Consider the following 19,945-nt stretch of genomic DNA (forward strand, 5'->3'; position numbering starts at 1 on the left):
AAAAGGTAAAGAGATGAGACTGGAGGGAGTGTCCCAGATCAAATCTATAGTGGGGGCGGGCAACTGCAAAAGCCTCCAAATTTAAACAACAACACAGGAATAGGCAGGGTAGGTATGGGAAAACCAACACCTTCAGCAGAGATCTAAAAAACTGTACAGTGAAGCAAAAATAACAGTGCACAACTCTGAAGTCAGCCAGCAATGATATAAAATTAGTCAAACAACAATTACCAGTACACAGTTCTGAAGTGCCAGAAAAATATACTCAGCTCTGTATATCTCCAGATAGTTTGAAGAGCACTCAAGTCAGGACACAGGATTTTTTTATCAGTGCATGATCTGAAATATTTATTGGATGTGTCAGAGCTTTCAATTAAATTTATATGCTCGTATGAAATATAAAATCTATCTACTGTAGGCCAGTTATTTCATCTTGGGGAAATAATATGAAAATTCTGTTTGATTTCATAGTACTAAATTCATATCTTCCATACCAAATATTTTCATATATTTCTTCAGAAATCTACCCACTTTTATTATATTCTCCCTTCCCGGCTCCACTGATACATACTTATTATTGTAAGTAAAGTTCCAGTTCCCTCAATGTTTTGTACAATGACGTTATCTTTTTGTCATTACGACCATTTAGCATTTGAGAAAGATGGTTTGTAATATTTCTGCAATTTATTTTGATTATTTTATGTATAATGATGTTGTTTTTGGGTAACTGGTATATTACTTCTGATTAGGGCCCTATTCATAAGCATTCTGCACAATGACATAGTGATTGTACATGCAGAATAACATCTACAGAGGGGGGAAATGGCTCATAAAGATAGCTATAGGGACTGTGGAACTCAGGTGTGCAATGCACAGGATGAGGGCAAAGACGGCATGCAAATAAGCCATCCACCGTGATCATACAAAATCAGGTGATTCGTGAGAAGGTGGAATAGCACACAATGACATGCATGAAAGATGACTAGGCTATATTTATGAACCAAGAATGCTTAACATTAGCACAAATGTCATTGCCAAAACAGATAATCTGCCTGATACAACACTACATATCACTGCTAATGTTGACAGTGTACCAGAGGTAATGAGAGATGCACCCATGTACTGTCATTGAGCTGTAACATGCCTTGGGACACCAATCCTGTACACTGATCTGAGAAGGCAGCTGCCACTAGACAGGTTCTGTATTGTTAGCCAGACAATGGATGAGCCAGGCCCATGCCGAATGTATCAGGAAACGAAGTGGCAGGTCAAAGAGGAAGACCAATAAGTACACAAACCAGAGTCATAACTGCAGTGACCATTGTGACAATTGGCATATCTGACACATCCTGCTAGAACTATGGGATTGCATGGGACACTTGCAGCAAAGTATATAAGGCCCATTGACTCAGTAGAGGCAATAACCCCTAAATGTCAGGTTTATACTCGGTATACCACTTACCAAGCATTCTTGGTGCAGTTACTATCATAACTATGACCACATGGAAATGAGATGAAAATGATGCACCAATGTAACTCAATAAACAGGCTCATTATTGGATTACCTGCCAGGAGGTATGGGAGCACAGATGATGCATCACAGACATGACAGCTAATTGTCTATCAGGATACACAATGCCTGCATCTGGCAATCCAGTGCCCTGTACTCTATGTTTAAGTCTGAGGTAGTACCCCATGGATGCTGGATATCCTTTGGCTGCTGACCCTGATATATTCCCTATAGACACTTGCACAGTAAGCCTACAGCTGTGCCCACTTCTACGGACAAAACATCTTTGACCACATCTGTGGGTGTCTAATAATGCATTTCCATTGTCTGGACAGCTATAGTGGCACATTCCATTAAACATCCATGAAAGCCTGTCAGATATTTGTGGCCTGCTGCATCCTACATTGTATAACATTGGGGAACTTGGGCATGGAGCCAGAAGGTGTCAGTTCTGAGGAGGCTGAAGATAAATCACCCCCAGCATCCCCATTCCTACCTCATGGTGTTTAGCAGAAGTGGCAACAACCTGCACAGAATATAAGGAATGCCATAGTTCCTCAGGTCTTCAGCTGTAGGTAAGGAGTTATAGCTGAAAGAAAGTAATATGCATTATTACTAACTAGTAAAGTACAGTACTAAGATCACACTGCACAGAGTAGCACTTAGTATATTAATATACTGGTAACATTCAAATTGCTTTACAATATTTGTCAAGTAGTTTGGAAACAAAATATATGTTGTCATCACTTCCCAATCTCAAGGCACATGGGACAGGTTGTAACAACCCATGTTCACAGGTTGTGTGAATCTCAGTCTCGCCCATATGAAGTAATAACCCAAGCAATTCTGCCCTGACCTCCACCAAAGGTAGACAGCCCTGCCAAAATCGCTCTCCCCCTACTATATACACAACCTGATATAGTACCCTCACTGCCTCTACAGCCACAAACTGAATTGGCTAAGATATGTGCACAGCAAGCCATCTGGTGAGCTGGCGGGTGTACTTCCAATTGTCATGTCTATGTATGCATGTGTTTAAGGAGATGCAGAGGATGCCAAGGATACACTAGAAGCCCAGAGTGATACGGCAGCTGCCTTTCTCTGAGAGATGTAATCCTGTGATTATTGTGCCTACAAATCAATGGACATTTACATCACTACTTCCTAACACTGGTTTGTGTTCTGTTGTTCATAACACAGCCTGGTTAAGCCATTACCACAGTTTCTTGAATTACTGCAGTATCTCTTTGTACACCTTGGTAGATCAGCATACCCCTCAACTAAACAGATTTTTGCAGAATGTCCAGATTTTTGCCTCCTATATTTGGTCTGTTTTTCAAAAAATTGTTTTCTGGCAAATTAGTGGCAAATCATTAAAGGCGTGAAGTTAGAACATGTAAGACATTTGAATTTCAGACTTCATACCCTTCAGAAAAATTATGCAAATGCAAAACCTGTTATTCTATCAACTTTCTAATTTTGTAAGAGCAATATTTAAAACTTGTCCCTATTTTGGGGCCTTTGCCCCACCCTTATTTATGGCTTTGTCCAGATTTCTTGCTCTGAGGTTAAGAGGTATGTAGGTCAGCATAACTCCTCTTGCATGCAGACAGGCTGCATAGGCTGCGTACTGTAGGGTTCAGTCCAGAACATGCATATTTTGTGTAGACCAGGACTGTGCCTGCAGGCTGTGATGCAGTAACTGTGCACAAAAGTCCAGATATTTATAGATTTATAGAGCTGCATCATCTCCAGGCTTGGCCTGTGGTGCCATATGAGGCGATCACTGCCATGGATCACCACTGCAGGTCTGTCTTTGAGGTGCCATGGTTCAGAGACATTGCCCATCTGTATGTCCATTAGACACGGAAGCTGTGCACAGGTGACTGTATAGGAGAGCTGACTCCTCCCTGACCTACTTCTGCTGGGCCTCCTATAGGTAGAAAGGTGGCAATCAGTGCAGGTGTCACATGTTTCTTGCAGGTAATTCCCCCATGGGAACTGTCGCAATCTATTACATGCATCCATCAGAGGTGTCCACATCAGCACCATCACTTTGAGCTGCTCAGGTGGTACTACAAGTGATGGGTACACTCTCCTTGCTTGTCCTCATTGTGGAAATAGTGGCACCTATGGCATATGTGGGCATATCAGCCCCATGTCTAGTGGCCTTTCCCATCCCCAGTTGGGAGAACAACAAGGTGGTGCAGGAGTTTACAGTCAAAACTGGCAGTACATTGATTGCATAAGTGAATGTTCCCCGATCATACATGCTTTTCTTTCGGATTTCCCTGGTTAGGGGTCGCCACAGTGGATCACCTGTCCGCTCAAGATTGGCAGTGGAGTTTTATGGTGTTGAGTTGCCAGCCTGGCACCCAACCTTCCACAGAAGGCACACACACCTGCACTCACACCTAGGGCCAGTTTAGAGTGTCCAATCCACCTACAGCATGTCTTTTTGGATGTGGGAGGAAACAGGAGCACCCGGAGGAAACCCACGTGACCACAGGGAGGACATGCAGACTCTGTACAGAAGACACCCCAGCCAGGGATTGAATCAGGGAACCTCTTGCTGTGAGGCAACAACGCTAACTGCTGCACCACCATGGCCGCCCCTCCCCGATCATACATGCTAAGGTAACATAAAGATCTCTCTCACTCACTGTGTGTGTGTGTGTGTGTGTGTGTGTGTGTATAGATATAGATATATATATATATATATATATATATATATATATATATATATATATATATATATATATATATACGAATGGACAGATATTTGGGCCACTGCAGGTACACATCTGACATTCTATGTTGTGCTTTCACTGGAATCCTATATGAAATGACAAACTAACAGAAATTAACGTGTCCACTGAGGCATGACAAGATAATACTCATATTTATAATGCCAATATTGTAGTGAACCACGGCCCCCATGCTGAGGTCACTCTCAACATGGGGGGGCATGGCACTTGTAGCTCATTCAGTGTACCTGTGAGGCCAGCAGCAGTTTTTCTTCCTCTGTTAGGAGCCCTGTGAGGGCTACCTGCAATACCAGTGCTCTCATTTTGGCTTTTTCTTGCATGTCTATCACCCTATGTTGGCATTCTTTCATTATGCAGGCATAGTAACCTATTAAATTCATGTCTGCAGTAACCCCTGCATTGTTTCTCATGATTCCCAGTCTCTCCCATCAGGAGTGGCCATTCTGACTGAGGGCATCCAGGAGAACCTCTGTCTCTCACACTGTGAAATTTATTTTCCTTCTCTAAACAACCACTTAAAGAAAACACATACAGCACCTTGCTGCTGAAATGCAACAATGTAACACAACTGTTGTACTAAATAACCATGTTGCAAATATTAGAATACTATACAATAATACTTAACTGCCCAGATTTGCCTAGTGATCCACACACAAAGCAAATACACTGTGCTAAGAATTACTGAGGTAGTATGTCATCCATGCAGACATATATAAGCATGCTAATGAAATTTTAATACTGTCTGATGTGTAGGAATGCACAATGAGCATTATGTCTGCAAATTCTTCATGAACTACACGACATGTACATGGTACACAGGATGCAGCATGTGGAGGTAAAGCACATGCCATGCTGGTGGCACACTAAACTATGACTAGGTAGTAGAGACGGCTTTGGTAAACTAAAGGGCATCAAGCAGAATGTAGGTGCACAAGGTTGTATAACTGAATTGTATCATCCAAGGGTCACCTCAGTTCCCGTATGTCTACACATGTGTGCCCATCATTTCATATTGTTAAAACTGCATTTTGGCCCCGATGAGGCTTGGTTACATGTGGGGTATGTCTTCCCCATACAGAACAGCCTGATAGTCAATGACACATTAAATCCATACACACACACACACACACACACACACACACACACACACACACGCACACTCACTCACTCAGATACCATACATAATAAACCTCTAAGAATTCCGTTACATGTGTTCTTGCAGGGAGACAATCCCCCCCAGCTCCCTGTGTAGAGGTTATACCTCACCACAGCCCATACTAATTATATATACCAGGTCCAAGATTACACTACAGCAGGGAAGGGACATATTCTCTATTCCTGCAGTACCAGGATCTCACACACAAAAAAGCTGGCACCTTCTCAACCCAATAGCGTACCTGTCAAAATCAAATGCTTGTATCTTTGCAATCTTACCCTGTTAAGAAATATAAAAAATAAAAGTAAAATAAGTAAATATTTTGATCACCTGCAGTCTCAATTACTCCATTGAATCAAACAAAATGCTTAGTTAATTACATAAAACTTGTAAAACTATCATTTACAAGGTTTGGGCTTTACTGCATTTTTTTGTTTTTATTGCTGAGGTTCTTGTGCGTTTATGTTTGAGTTATTAGTTTCTGCTTGTGTTGTTTCACCTTGCCCATCCTTCATTTAAATGTTTTTACTATTCTACAGTTGTTCAACAACTATCTACATTTTCTTCCTCTATTCCCGCCATCCCAGTGTCCGTAGATGGTGATGGAGAGCTTCCTAGGTTTGCTCTTTGCTAAATGTTTTCCTGCACTCGAGTTCAGTGCAAACAACAAGCAGGTCAATGGAAGCAAACTTACACAATTGGCTTGCTAATCTTAAGTGTAAGTTCCAGAATAAGGAGGAAAGAGTAAGTGGTTCAATTTCTTCAAAATTTACGTTATTTGACTGTCAATTGGCTAAATACAGGAACCTACAAATGGATAACTGTTTGGCTGAGTGCATCAAGGTAAACAGAGTCCCAAAAGGGATGGTTTTTTGGAAATTTTCGGTTGGGTTAGTATAACTCGGTTTTGCATCAAGGGCTTTTGGAACTTTTTGATTGCACAGATGTTGAGGTAACAAAACTTATTCTGGATAATGAATGTAAGTCACATGTAATGGATGAAGAAATGAAAACTCTCAATGCTAGTATTGAGAGTGATTTGTTATTTCCTTTGTGCAGTAACGATTATAATATTTTCAGAAAGGTTGATGAAGGGATTGCTCAAAACAGGGAATGGAAGCAGAAGACGCTAAGTAGAGATGAGGTGGAATATGAGACAAAGTGGGTGTGTCAGAGACTGGGGTCATTTATTACTAGGAGTGAACCCAGTAAAGTGAACATTGACTATTCGATTGATGTTGTGGTCAGTTAAGTGAATCCACCAAATGTGAGGCAGGTTAATGATAATGATTTTTTAAAGCCTGCTCACATCAGGAGTTTGTAGAGGCTGGTGAATCAAGGAAATCAACCTCTGAATTTCCAATGTGAGGACATAAGCCATTATCGACTGGGAAGAACAAGAAGATATATTTGAACATCTTATGTTTCTGAGGGCACTTGTCACCATGTTGCAATGGACAATGACTGTGTTTTTAAAGTGGATTGAGGGTTTAAAATTTTCAACTATTGATAGAGTATTACTAGTTTTAAAAAGTTTATGTTTTGTATGTAACTTTAAGATGGATTTGGCAAAATTGTTGGTAACTCAAAATTTACACTAGGCAATTTAACTTAGGATTATTTTTGGTAATACTTTGCATGAGAACCCTGTCATAGGGATTAAAAGTAAAAGTATTTTTTTTTGCCACCACCAAACTCATTAGTTTCAATTTTTGAGAGTTTCTGAAGACTATTTTTGAACCTGTATGTTCAGCATTTGCAACTGTGATGATAATTTGAGGGTTGGTGAGTAGAGCATTTTAAAATAGTTGATGGGTAATAAAAAATATCAGGGTGATGAAACTCAATAAGGGTGGTGGCATATTAATTATGGATTACTTAGATTATTCTAGCAAAATGTCTGAAATTTTAAATGATGTGAATACATATAGTCAAGTTTCCAAGAATCAGATAAATGTTGCATATCCCAAGAGTGATTACTGCCTTTTTGATTTGCTATATCTCAGATCAAGGATTTGAATTTGTGAATGTCACATTACCTGTTATTCCATCTATTTTCAGAATTCCAAAAACACTCAAGAATGTTTATGACCCACCTTAGTTGAGGAAGGTAGATCTAAAATAGAACCTTTGGTGGCATTTATTGATTTTTGATATAAACATTTATTGGAAAAGAAATAAAGTAAAATGACTCTTGGCATTTATTACAGCTACTTAATATTCCGTTTAAAGGTGATATTATATTTCTGACAGCTGATATTGTTAATTTATGTTCTGTTAAACACCATATTGTAGGTTTACGATATTTTCCAACATTTTGAAGGATGATAAGACTATTGAGAGTATAGACATTTTAGTGATTCTTGAGTTTTTGGACCTGTTTTTTAACACCAATTTTATTTTCAAAAGGGAATATTACTATCAGACATCAGGTGTTGTGAAGGGGTGAAATGTGCCCTTATATATGCCATTTTTTTCCTAGCTGATTGGGAGGACAAGTTTGTGTTTGGTTCTCCATTTTATGGAATGATTTTTCAGTATTTTAGGTTTTTGGATGACATCCTCATTTTTTGGGAGTGGGATGTAACATTTTTTTTTTTGGAATTTGTTGACTATTTAGGTCATACAGCCAATTTTTTAACATTTACTTATGCCTTTGATATGGACAAAATTAATTATCTTGATGTCACCCTTAGTAAGGATAAAGTGCAAATGTGATACTTATCCAATATCTTCCACAAGGAGACTTATTCAAACTCATTTTTGATCTACAACCACTGCCATTCCCTTCTCTAAAAAGGAAATAATAGTTAAAGAGCAGATGGTATGTTTTTCAAGATTAGTTTCTGATAATCAAAAATTTTGGGGGGGGGGGTTAGATAAGTTGATTAAAAAAACGTGTTGCCCCGGACCACTATTAAAGGGATTTAGAGATGAAATTGTTAGTGGGAGAAGTAGTAATAAGTATGCCCCTATTCTTGCTGAGAATGAACCAAGAGTTTGTAGGAATGTTGTGAATAAGGTGTCAACTGGAATCTTGGTGAAAGATAGGGATCTAAAAGGAGCTATGGCTGTGCCATGCAATACAGATGCTTCAGTGGTGGTCAACATATTTAAAAGGGCATGGAATGTTATATTTACTGTTGACCTCAAGACCACATTAGGTGCTTCCCACTTGTTACATACGATAGGGGCAAGAACATAAAAAATATTTGGAAAGTGGTCATGTTAGTTTATGTAAAGTTATGTCAAAAATGGGAAAGTGTGGGTGCTGATATATTGTAAGTTTATTAATGATGGACCCTATGTTAGTGTGGAAGGTTATAAAAGGACCCCAGGGTGTCCTGGAAGGTGTAACTATAATTCCACCAGGTTGTGTATTTGGCCACTTTTACTTCATGTCCAGCATTTTATGTAGGGGAAACTATCAGATAATTGAAGGAGAGAATTTATGAGCACCTATATGATATTAAGAAGGGTAAACAGAGTAATGCTCTATATAGACACTCATTGAAATGCCCTGTTTTTTGGAAGATTCATGTTTTTTTATCGACTGGGTCATTAGTAATACGAGAGGTGGGGATTTTAAAAATTTGCTGGAGCAAAATGAATTGATGTGGCAGTCGCATCATAATGCTTATAATGAGCCAGGCATTAAAGATTCCCTTTTGTTGGACAGTATTCTTAACAACAGGGCTTTACAGTTTTGATTTTGTTTTTTTTTTTTTTTTATAATTTTGATTGGGATGTCTCTAACATAAATTATAATGATTTTCATTTGAGTTATATTCAGTGAATGTGCTGACTATGTATTTTATATTACATGATATACTTAATCCATAGTTTTTAAATAACATTTTATACAAGTCTTCTCTATGAGAGATTGATTTGCACTCAATGTATTTCTCATTAATTAGATAATTAGCAAGTTTGATTTTTTTATATGATTGGTTAACATTATTTAACCACCAGGTGTGATTGTTGTTTGAACTCTGAAGTCCCTGGTGTTGTGCTTCAGGACAAAAGCACTTAATGTTATGAGTTTTATGTAATCATCATTTACGAGGTTTGGGTTTTGGTGTGTTTTTTTGTTTCTACTGTTGAGTTTCTTGTGTGTTTCTGTTTGGTTACTAGTTTCTGCTTGATGTGTAACAATTGCTACCAACCTCTGAAGCCATTGTTACAGTAGTGTGTAGCATGTTTCTTTTTTCAGTTTTGGAGTGGTGGCCCATTGCTCCTCCTACTATTGGAACTGTCTGGGTATCCTTCTTCCACATTGCCCTCTTTTCTGCTGCAAATCCCAGTATTTTTATGACTTTGTGTCTCTCTGTATATAACACATTGTAGTCACTGGATGTAGCAATTTTGATGATCAATGCTACTTTTGTCTTCTTTTCATGGACTACTATATCTGGTTTTCTCACATCTATATTTTGAACTGTTGGTAGTGGGTGATCACGTGATATAAATTTTATCATTTTCTATAATGCTTTGTGGCTCATATTTCCAATGTTTGTCAGCTAATTCAGTATTATAATGTTTGCACAATCCCCAGTGCAACAGTCTTGCCATATTATTATGCTTTTCAGGATACAGTCCTTCTGCCATTAGTATGTCAAAACGAGCAACAAGGTGTCTGACTGTTTCCAATTCTATTTTACAAAACCTACATTTGTCTGTTTCTTCCACATGTTCAATGGAATTTGTAAACCCCCATGTATGTAGTCTACTGTCTTGGGCCGCCAATATTAACCTTTTGTCTTTTGGTTTAAATTCACCTCTCCTTAACCATTCCTGCATTTAATCCTGATCAGCACAAGATTGTTCCAAGAGTTTTCTGTATTTGAAATATATTTATGCATTTTCCACATTTCTTGCCTCCTCATCTGATCCTTCACCTTATATTCTTTTTTTTTGTTTTCGGCACATACAGTTGCTACCTGATTTTTATCCACTTCTGCTTTGATTTCCATTCCCGCTTGACACCGATTTGCTTCTGCTGAACTAAGGAGGGAAGTCATCTTAGACTTATTCTCCTCGTGTTTTAAAACTTTCACTATGTTTGGGTCTTGTGAGATCATCAGATATGTATGCAGTCCTACGATTGCAGATCTATACATGTAATCAATTTCAAGGAGGCCCATACCTCCTTCAGAACAGGAAATATATAGTCTTGGTATACATTGATTTTTATAAATCATTTGATAAGCATAAAGAATCCTTTTTCTTTTCCTATCCAACTGACCCAACACCTTTTGGGACCAGTCAGTCACTCCAAAACTGTAAGTTAAGACATTAACAGCAAATTGCTTTATAGCTTGGTCTTTGTTCCTAGATGTCAGTGCTGTTTTCAGTATTAATTTTAGTCTTCTAAAATATTCCTCACTAAGTTTTTTATTCATATTTGTTCATGTTTTATTGTTGATTCTTCATCAGTTCACAAATATTTATACACTCCCTCCTGTTCAAATTATTTTATATCACATTCCTGTCCCAGGCTGATGTTTTCCTGGTGCTGCAGCTTTCCTGCTTTAAAGGTTGCTTTTGCACATTTATTAAGACCAAATGACATTCTTATATCATTTGAAAAAGTTTTGACCACTCGCAGTTGTGTTTTCGGTTCCTCATCTGATGAACTATATAGTTTTAAATCATCCACAAAAAGAAGATGAGAAATCTTTACACTTTGTTTTCTGGGAGGCAGACTGTAGCCATTACCTAATCTGTTAAGTAGACAGTTTAATGGATTAAGGGCAAGACAAAAGAGCAGGGGTGATAGAGTCACCCTGGAATATCCCCTTTGAGTTTTTATCCCTGGAATAACAATTTTTCCTTTATCATGTCTTAAATAGAAAGTGGTTTGCCATTGTTTTATGGTTGATGTTATACATTTTTAAGCACTCTTTTATCCATGAATGTGGAATACTGTCAAATGCTTTGTTGTAGTCTATCCATGCCATACTTAGATTTCTTCCCCTTTTTACATTTCTCCATTATGACTTTAATTGACAGCAAAGTATCCTTTTTCTGTATGACTTTCTTTCATTACCCTTTTGTTGTATTGCCATGACTAAGTTTTCTTCTAAATAATTATAAACTCTGCATCAATTCCAGTGGATAGTTTATACGTCAGCAGAAGGCAAGTTATTGATCTATCATTTTTAGGATAGCTTACAGGCATACCTCTCAAGTGTACCTCATGAAGAATAGTCCTCATTTGAGATCTTAAAAAGTTTATGTTTTTCAAACTTCCACATTGAAAGGGTCTATCAAACATTCAGTGTTAGCATTTTTTTAACTGATATCCATGGCAAATTGAACTATACCATATTAATTTATTAAAACAACTATTCTGTAAGTAAAAAAATCAAATTTTAGACCTTCTATGAACTTCCTAGTTGAAGTTATGAGATGGCAGGTTGAAAGCTATGCTTGCAGGTTCACTCTTGGTAGGAGTACTATCTTTCCTGTATCTGTTCTTAGTGCACATATAAATAGTTCTTACTCATGGCTAAATCTTCATGTTAAGATGTTAATACTTTTAGCCAGAAATTAGGTACTACATGATACATCTGGGTCTGGTGTTTTCCATTTAGGATCTTTTCTTAGCTTGTTTCAATCTCTCTGGTCATTACCTCATCCCATTTCATATCCTGTATATTTGAACTTCTTATTCTTTTTTTTTCTTCTATCCATTTAGCAACTTTGTTAAATTGTACAGGAATTTTTAGAGATATTTCTCCAAAATGTATCTTTTTCCTTTTTTTTTTTTTATGGTGTTTCATTTCCATTTGCCTTGTTTCCCAATTCTCTATAAAACCGTTTTGGGTTATCAGTCAATAAATTGTTTATGTTGTACTTTTCCTTTATATTTATCTACATATCTTCTAAGTTTTTCTGCCTGTGGTGATATGTTTTGTTTATTATTTGCAATAGTGCATGCTAAATCCTGATCTGTTCTGATACTGCAGATTGCTTTTATCACGTCTATTTTTCTGAGTATTTTGGTTTATCTGTTTCCTCTTTTATACTCTTCTAACAGCGGCACTTCTTGTCTTAATTGCCTTATAGTTTTATCTCTTTGATTCTTCCATGATGGCATTTGATTTCTCCCCTTCCTTTCCATCAGTGGCCTGTGTTTTTGTGGCAAGTCTTTTTCTGTTATTAATTAAGCTGCACAGTAGTATATCCTATTTATTTAAATGGTGTCAATGTAAACACCATGCCTGTGTGAGTTTTCTTATGTTACACAAGTTTTCTCCCACCTCCACACAACAAGCTTGTTAATTGATTTCTCTAAACTGCCCATTTATGTTGCATTTACCTTTGTCCACATGTTCTTGGCTGTTACTGAAAAGGTCTGCAGTGGACTCTTATCCTTACCACATTAATAAATAAATAAAATTACTTTCAAGTATGTTATCCTTCAGACTGACGGCTGATAAATGACAAGAAAATTCAAGTTTACTTACCTGCTTTTTTCTTTTAAACACAGGCAAATGTTCTCATGGAGGAAAAAATGATTTTTCACAGAACTACAGCCCTGTTGGAGGTATTAATAAAGAATCTTCTGAGCCAAGTATTTCCCCCCATCACTACTTACACCAAGAGGCTGCAGACATGGCCATCAAAGCTACACAAGATTTTTTCATTGATCCAGGTAAGCAACATGTTATCCCTCCTTTCCAAATGGATCAGAGACACGACAATTCTATATACGAATGCAAGTGCTATCTTACTATTGCATGTTATTGTGCTAATGTGTACTCTACAGAAGGTATGTTCTAGGTGAGCAGATTAATAAAAAACAGGAAATGGGTCTGAATCAAAGCTTACCATCCAAAAGGAGTCAGAGACTTAACTGCCCCATAGCTACACTAAATGTAATGGTATTGACAGCATTGAAATGAGAAAGTATGAAGGTTTGTTAGTGAATTGTGCATAGTAATATTGTGATTGTTTAGAAGTCTCTGAATTCTAGTACCCGGGCTTCACAGAGTATTCAAGGTCCTTGCTAGTTGGCAAATGTGGGTTAGTCAAATAGCACAACAGTAAAAATCTCTGATTCAGAGAAAAAGGAAAACTACAGAGGAACACATCATTGGTAGCTAATTACTGTGTACCTCATTCGAACACTGTGCTGTCAGACCTCACCCTGCTAGTGTTCCCTACTAGCCTATACATCCTGGCAGCATGGGCACCTCCTAACACACACACACACACACACACACACACACACACACACACACACACACACACACACACACACACACACACACACACACACACATACACACACACATATACACACACACACACACACACACATGCACAAACACATTCACACAGACATCAGTAGCACACACGCACGCACAAACACACACGCATACACATGCACAAACAGAAATCAGTAGCACACACACACACACACACACACACACACACACAAACATAAGCTGCTTCTCTCTACTTTCCTCCTGCAGGAAGACCACCCAAATACTCACACACAATCCACGCAGCAACATTCATGCCCCTGCATGTTTGTCTACACACTTATACATACACACACACACACACACACACACACACACACACACACACACACACAAAATCCATGCAGCAACATTCATATCCTTGCATGCTTGTGTGCACACTTACATACTCGTGTACACATACAAACATACATAGGCAAGGTTCTGCCATATCTACCTTGCTTACAGTATGAGCCACAAACTTATCCATGAGGGAGAATGGGTGAATGCCATCTTTTTTGCTGGCATTAACTTGTTTTGGTTCTACTTCAAGTGCATACATGATAGCAGTTCACAACACACTTGATGGAAAAAAATGTGCTCAAACTCCAAGTAGCCTGATCTCCCATAACTACTTAGTCGTCTCAACACTCGAACTACAAAACTGTATAGGCCTGCCAGAGCCGTTAGTCTAATCCTGAAACTCCCTCCTGGTTCCTAATCTGAGCTCTTACTCCCTTACTCTAAAACTCCAATCCCCCTCCATAAACCTAAATTCCCTGGTTGCTCCCTAACCCCAAAACCTTCCTTTCTGCTCCCTTACCTTAAAACATCCTTCCTGCTCCTTAATCCTAAAAATCTTCTCCCACTCCCTAAACCTAAATTCCCTTCCCAGTCATTGGCCTAATCTGCACTTCCAGCCCCTCCCACTCTCTCTGTCTCTATCTGCTTGCCTGAACACATATTTGAGCCTGTGCACAAGCAGCTGTCTAAATGAGCTACAAGACTCTCGAGTGCCTGGCTTTGAGAGTGTGGTCTTCGAGCACTTGGGACTCAAGCACTTGTAGAAGAACCATAGCCAGCACTATTTCTGGGGTAAAGTGCATGACTAATTTGCATTAGCCCCTCCCCTGGAGTGTCACATTTACATGTTTCTTCACCCAGGAGACTGCTGTCTGTGCTACGGTCACTGCCAGTGGAAAGCAGCAGGGAGCAGTCTTGGAATTACTTATGTTTAGCATAATGTGAAAATCTTTAGAGATAAGGCTTCCACATTAAATAGTGCCTTATCCAATCCCAGCCATAGTTTTTACATGAAATGTAGTGTTGCAAAATATTAACTCTAGTGTAACTTTCACCTTGATATCTTCTTGAATATTCTACATACTTTTTCCCTTTTTTACTAATGCAGCGTTATTATTTAACTGTGTTTGCTTTCTGATAGGTGTTTAAAAATGGCACTGATGTGTGCCTGTATTCATTGTCATTTCCAAACTGCAAGTCCATTGCTAAGTTATTCATTTTATTATTTTAATCTCTTTAATTTTATGCTTTTAGGTTAAATTATTATTTGACTTCTTTGCTGCTTTCTATCATCGGTTGCTGTATGTTTTCTTATTTCATAGTACAGCAAAGTTGTCTATGTTTACATGTACACAGTGTTAATTCTTTCTTTTTCATTTGTTTGTTTTTGTCATTTATTGTGTCATCATCTATTTATATTATTTAGCCTTTGTTTTTAAGTAGTGCTTCTAAGGGATGCTCTGTTTATATGTTGTGTAATATTTTTGTGGGGGGTTGAGCACCTACACTGTGCAATGTGGTAAGACGGTGTTCATTGTCCTACACCACTGGGCTGCTACTTTTCTGAATGAGAACATTCTTTGGTACTGCTCTCAAGGGCTTACTGAGCTTACTCCGTGGCGCAACATGTTTACAAACCAAGCTTGCTCTGTGGTGCAACATGTTTACAAACCAAGCTTGCTCTGTGGTGCAACATGTTTACAAACCAAGCTTGCTCTGTGGTGCAACATGTTTACAAACCAAGCTTGCTCTGTGGTGCAACATGTTTACAAACCAAGCTTGCTCCATGGTGCAACATGTTTACAAATAGCACCCAAACAATGCTTTGTGACACACTATTCACAGGAATGGGAAGAAAAACATACACAAACACATTCACACAAACAGACATATACAATACAGTAACCAAACTGCGTTATTTTCCAGTTGTCATAGGAGTGGTCCAGAATGATCAAATGCCATACAACAGCAATAAAAAATACTTCTGATAATCATTTAGTACTTAATTAACTTAAAGTGACAAATTCTGTGAAGCTGCAATGCACACAAGCGACTGGTTTTACCCACTATGTGGGCATCATCAGTTTTAAAATGCTTTCTAAAGACAGCCCTTTTTGGTAAACAAATTAAATTCCATCTGTTCTTGTAGTTTAAACCTTAATTATTACACAAAAGGCTCCCCTAAGATCTGATATATGCATTATGTATGCATTTCATTTTTTAGCAGCATTTTCATTTTGATTTCACAGAAAATTTACTTTGTGCAACTCAGAAGGTGCTTACTTAGCAACTATCTGTTACTTAACTGCATCTGCTTAACTCTGTGAAACGACCAAACAGTTATATGCTGCCATCTGTTGATTCCTAGAAGAAACTACACCCATAAATACACAAACAATTCCATGCAGGCTGAATCCATCTGGAGAGGGAGGCATCAAAAAGAGGTTACTGTTTTGATGGTTTAATTACTATACTCTGCGAGATGCACCTCACTGTACCTTTTACTTAATAGGCAGTCCAGTATTTCAATTTTATTAACATTACAGTACAACACTTAACTGACGCATCAAACTCTGTTATACTGAACTGTTACTGCATTTTCTCAAAAAAGTGCTTACTGCTTAATATGATTTACAAGCTGTTAAATAATTCTGTGCTACTGCTGATTTTATTCATAAGAAAAAACATGAACTCGTGAATGCACAAGTCCAGATGAGTAAAATTATTTTAGCACATGTCCTGCTGAGTAAAATTCTTTTAGTTTTAAAAGCCCCTTAAATATCCTGTTTGCCTAGGATGTTTTTCAAATCTCACCAGTATAACTTAGGGTATAGCCTTTCAATACCAGCACATTTGAATCTACAATTACCCCACCTCTCCTGTCCTAATTTTAGACTTGTTCCAGTACTATTTCCAGTATCCTAGTTCCAAAGGGTCTGGTGGTATGTTCTCTATAAAATTCCCCACATTTACAGGTTAATAGGTATATCACAAGCTCAGTTTTATAATTAATAAATTGTATGATTTCAGGTGTCAGGGGATTTCAGGTGTCAGCTTGATTTTCTTTAAACTGTACAGTAGAGAGTCCGCACTGGTGGCAATCAGCGAATGCTATCTTGAATCTCGGATAAATTCCAATAATTCCTGCATATTTTGGGATGGAGGGTATCATTGTTTTTGTTATCCTCTTATCTGATTGGTACACACCCCAATGTCTTTTTAGGACTTTTTTTCTGACCACATTACACATTCTGATGTATTTTGTAATAATAATATTCTATTTTTGCTACTGTTGCTCCCTTTCTCTTTATAATGTCAACTATGCACCTCTTTTTATCAGCTCCACATTTCTGCATTAGCACATTTCCTCAGTCATGACTTCTCAGCAGATTTTTTCCTCCATTTTGTCCTTATCTATCTTATTTTTACTTATACTTACAGCTCCTTCTAACTCTTAGGAAGTACGCCATGAGAACATTACTGCTCACATGGCTGGGATGATCCTGCAATATAAGCAAAATACTATTCTTGTCAGTAGGTTTTACACAGACCTTTGTGCTGAGAGTAATCAACTTATATAGTGTTAAATAGTATCCAAGAAAGGTATACTGGAGGCATTCACCACTGTACTGAATTGTAAATCTGATATGGTATAATTCAAATATTGACTAAACAAATGTAAGGTTTCTGTATCTCCTTTCTACATCAATATGTTGCCCAAAACGTGTATATGTAAATCAAGGTGGTGCAGAAAGCCATTGGTGGCCTCAGTGCAGATAAGCTGTTTCTCCTACCATAACATACCATACCATACCATGCCATCCCGTCCCATCCCATCCATACTATGTCATACCATACCATACCATACTATGTCATACCGTACCATCCCATCCAGTCCCATCCCATACCAGAACTAAGCTGGCATATGTGGAGACCACTGTCATTACTTTAGCCATTCTTCTAATATACCTTATACAGCAAAAGTTATTTCTTGCCCTGGTTAACAGTTCCAAAATAAATTAATTCTACAAGTTGCCATAAATGTTCCCTTTTTTCAGCCAAAAAAGTATGAGCTTCAATGCCTATCAAATGGGATATGGAGATGTAAAGGGCTTTATCACCAGTACTGTTATGACTGCTGAATCCTACACAAATGCTCTCTATAAGCACTTACACGAGTGCATGGATTGTGCTATCCCAAACAGAACCAAGATGCTATCCTCCAAAAAAAGGAAGCCACTCTGGTCGTCCCCTGCCATAAACAAACTGTACAACAGAAGGAAGAAACTGTTGCAAAAGAGTAAAATCCCATGAGTGGAGGAGCTCCCTGGTCAGCCTCTGTAAGAAGCTGAGATCCCTTATAAGATCCTCCAAAGCCAGCTACAAAAACAAAATCTCCACCACTTGTAAGGGCAACCACAAAGCATTCTGTAGCTATGTCAAAAATCTCAATGGCAACACCCAGATCTGCTCTGAGTTGCAGCACAATGGCATGAAAATTACAGAACCAACTGATATTGCCAACATCCTGGCAGATAGGTTCAGTGCTAACTTTACCCCCTTCTCACCCCCTAAAGGGCCCATATCTATACAGGAAAAATGCAGAGTCCCTGTAATCACATCTATGCAGGTAAAAGCTGCACTCTCTAAAACCAAAAACACAGCATCCATGGGACTGGACAACATCCCCAGTCTGTGTTTTACATGAACTTCAGAACGAACTGGCTCCCCACCTAAGCACCATGTTCAATCATAGTCTTACTTCAGGTTTTGTGCCCACTGAATGGCACACAGCAACAGTTATCCCACTCCACAAAGGGGGAGCCACCACTGATCCCTGGAACTAACGCCCTATTAGCCTGACAAGCCTGGTCTGCAAGGCCATGGAACGTATCATCATGGAATTCATAAACAAAGACATTGGTAACCTCCCGACTCTGGACCCCACCCTGTTCAGGTTTGTGAAAGGCAAATCATGCCTTCTGAACCTGATTGACTTCTTTGAGGCAGTCACCAATGGCATAGACTCCAAATCCGACGTCAGACCAGTGGTAAGTGGAGTACCACAGGGTTCAGTCCTGGGACCTCTCCTGTTTGGTATCTACTTCTATGAAGTACAGGGTAATACAGAAGGCCTCTGGCTAACAAAGTTCACAGATGACTGCAAACTAGGAGCCATAGTTGAGTCCCCAAATGATGTGGATGTCCTACAGAAGGGCCTCACAGACAGATGCCTGGTGTCAGAGCCATGGCCTCAAGCTCATTGCCAAAAAGTGCATTGTCATCCCCTTTGGTATAAACTCTGTACCCATGAACTACCACATAAACGACAGTCTACTTAACGCTGAAGAGACCTTGGGACCCAGGTGGGCAGTAGTCTCTCCTTTGATAATCACATCGCCACAGTAGTCAGGAAATCCTTCTTTGTGGCACGCCTCATCACAAAAGGATTCTCATCCAGGAAAAAGAGGTCATTGTTCCCCTCTGCTCGGCACTCATTAGACCCATTATAGAGTACAATGCCCCTTTTAGAATGTACCTCGCAAGACATCTGCAGCTGCTGGAAAGGCCACAGAAGTACCTCACAGAGGATTACTGGCCTCAAACAGATGCCCTACACTGACTGTCTCAAAAAAACTCCAGCTTTACTGTGTAGCATATCGCCTACTCCGAGGAGATCTCTGCCTAACATATAAAGCTATGTTAAACCCAGAGCTGTTGGACATGCTACACCTAAAGAAATCCCAATCCCTCTGAGCTACATGCCCTTGGGATCTAACCCTTGTCATCACAATAAACAGGACATGTTGGAGGGATAGATTCCTGTCTCAGAGACTTCCTATACTCTGGGGCAAGCGATCCATCTATATCAAGCAAAGTTCCTCATTAGCACTCTTCAAGAAAAAATCTTGATGAGTGGATTGGAAATAAGAAATACACCCTGGGGATCAGTTCT

At 38.8% G+C, this 19,945-nt stretch overlaps 1 protein-coding gene across 1 annotated transcript in view; it reads left to right on the top strand.

Annotated features, from left to right (window-relative positions):
* LOC122811422 (von Willebrand factor A domain-containing protein 7-like) overlaps positions 1 to 19,945 on the top strand; it is a 405,726-nt gene that overhangs the window by 86,533 nt on the left and 299,248 nt on the right. Inside the window, exon 4 of the mRNA XM_044083258.1 lies at positions 12,930 to 13,094. Within this exon, the coding sequence (XP_043939193.1) occupies positions 12,930 to 13,094 (165 nt within the window). The remainder of the gene's footprint in view (positions 1 to 12,929; positions 13,095 to 19,945) is intronic.

The sequence above is a fragment of the Protopterus annectens genome, chromosome 9.part0, assembly GCF_019279795.1.
Source record: "Protopterus annectens isolate FY-2018-M chromosome 9.part0, PAN1.0, whole genome shotgun sequence".
Classification (NCBI taxonomy): Eukaryota; Metazoa; Chordata; order Ceratodontiformes; family Protopteridae; genus Protopterus; species Protopterus annectens.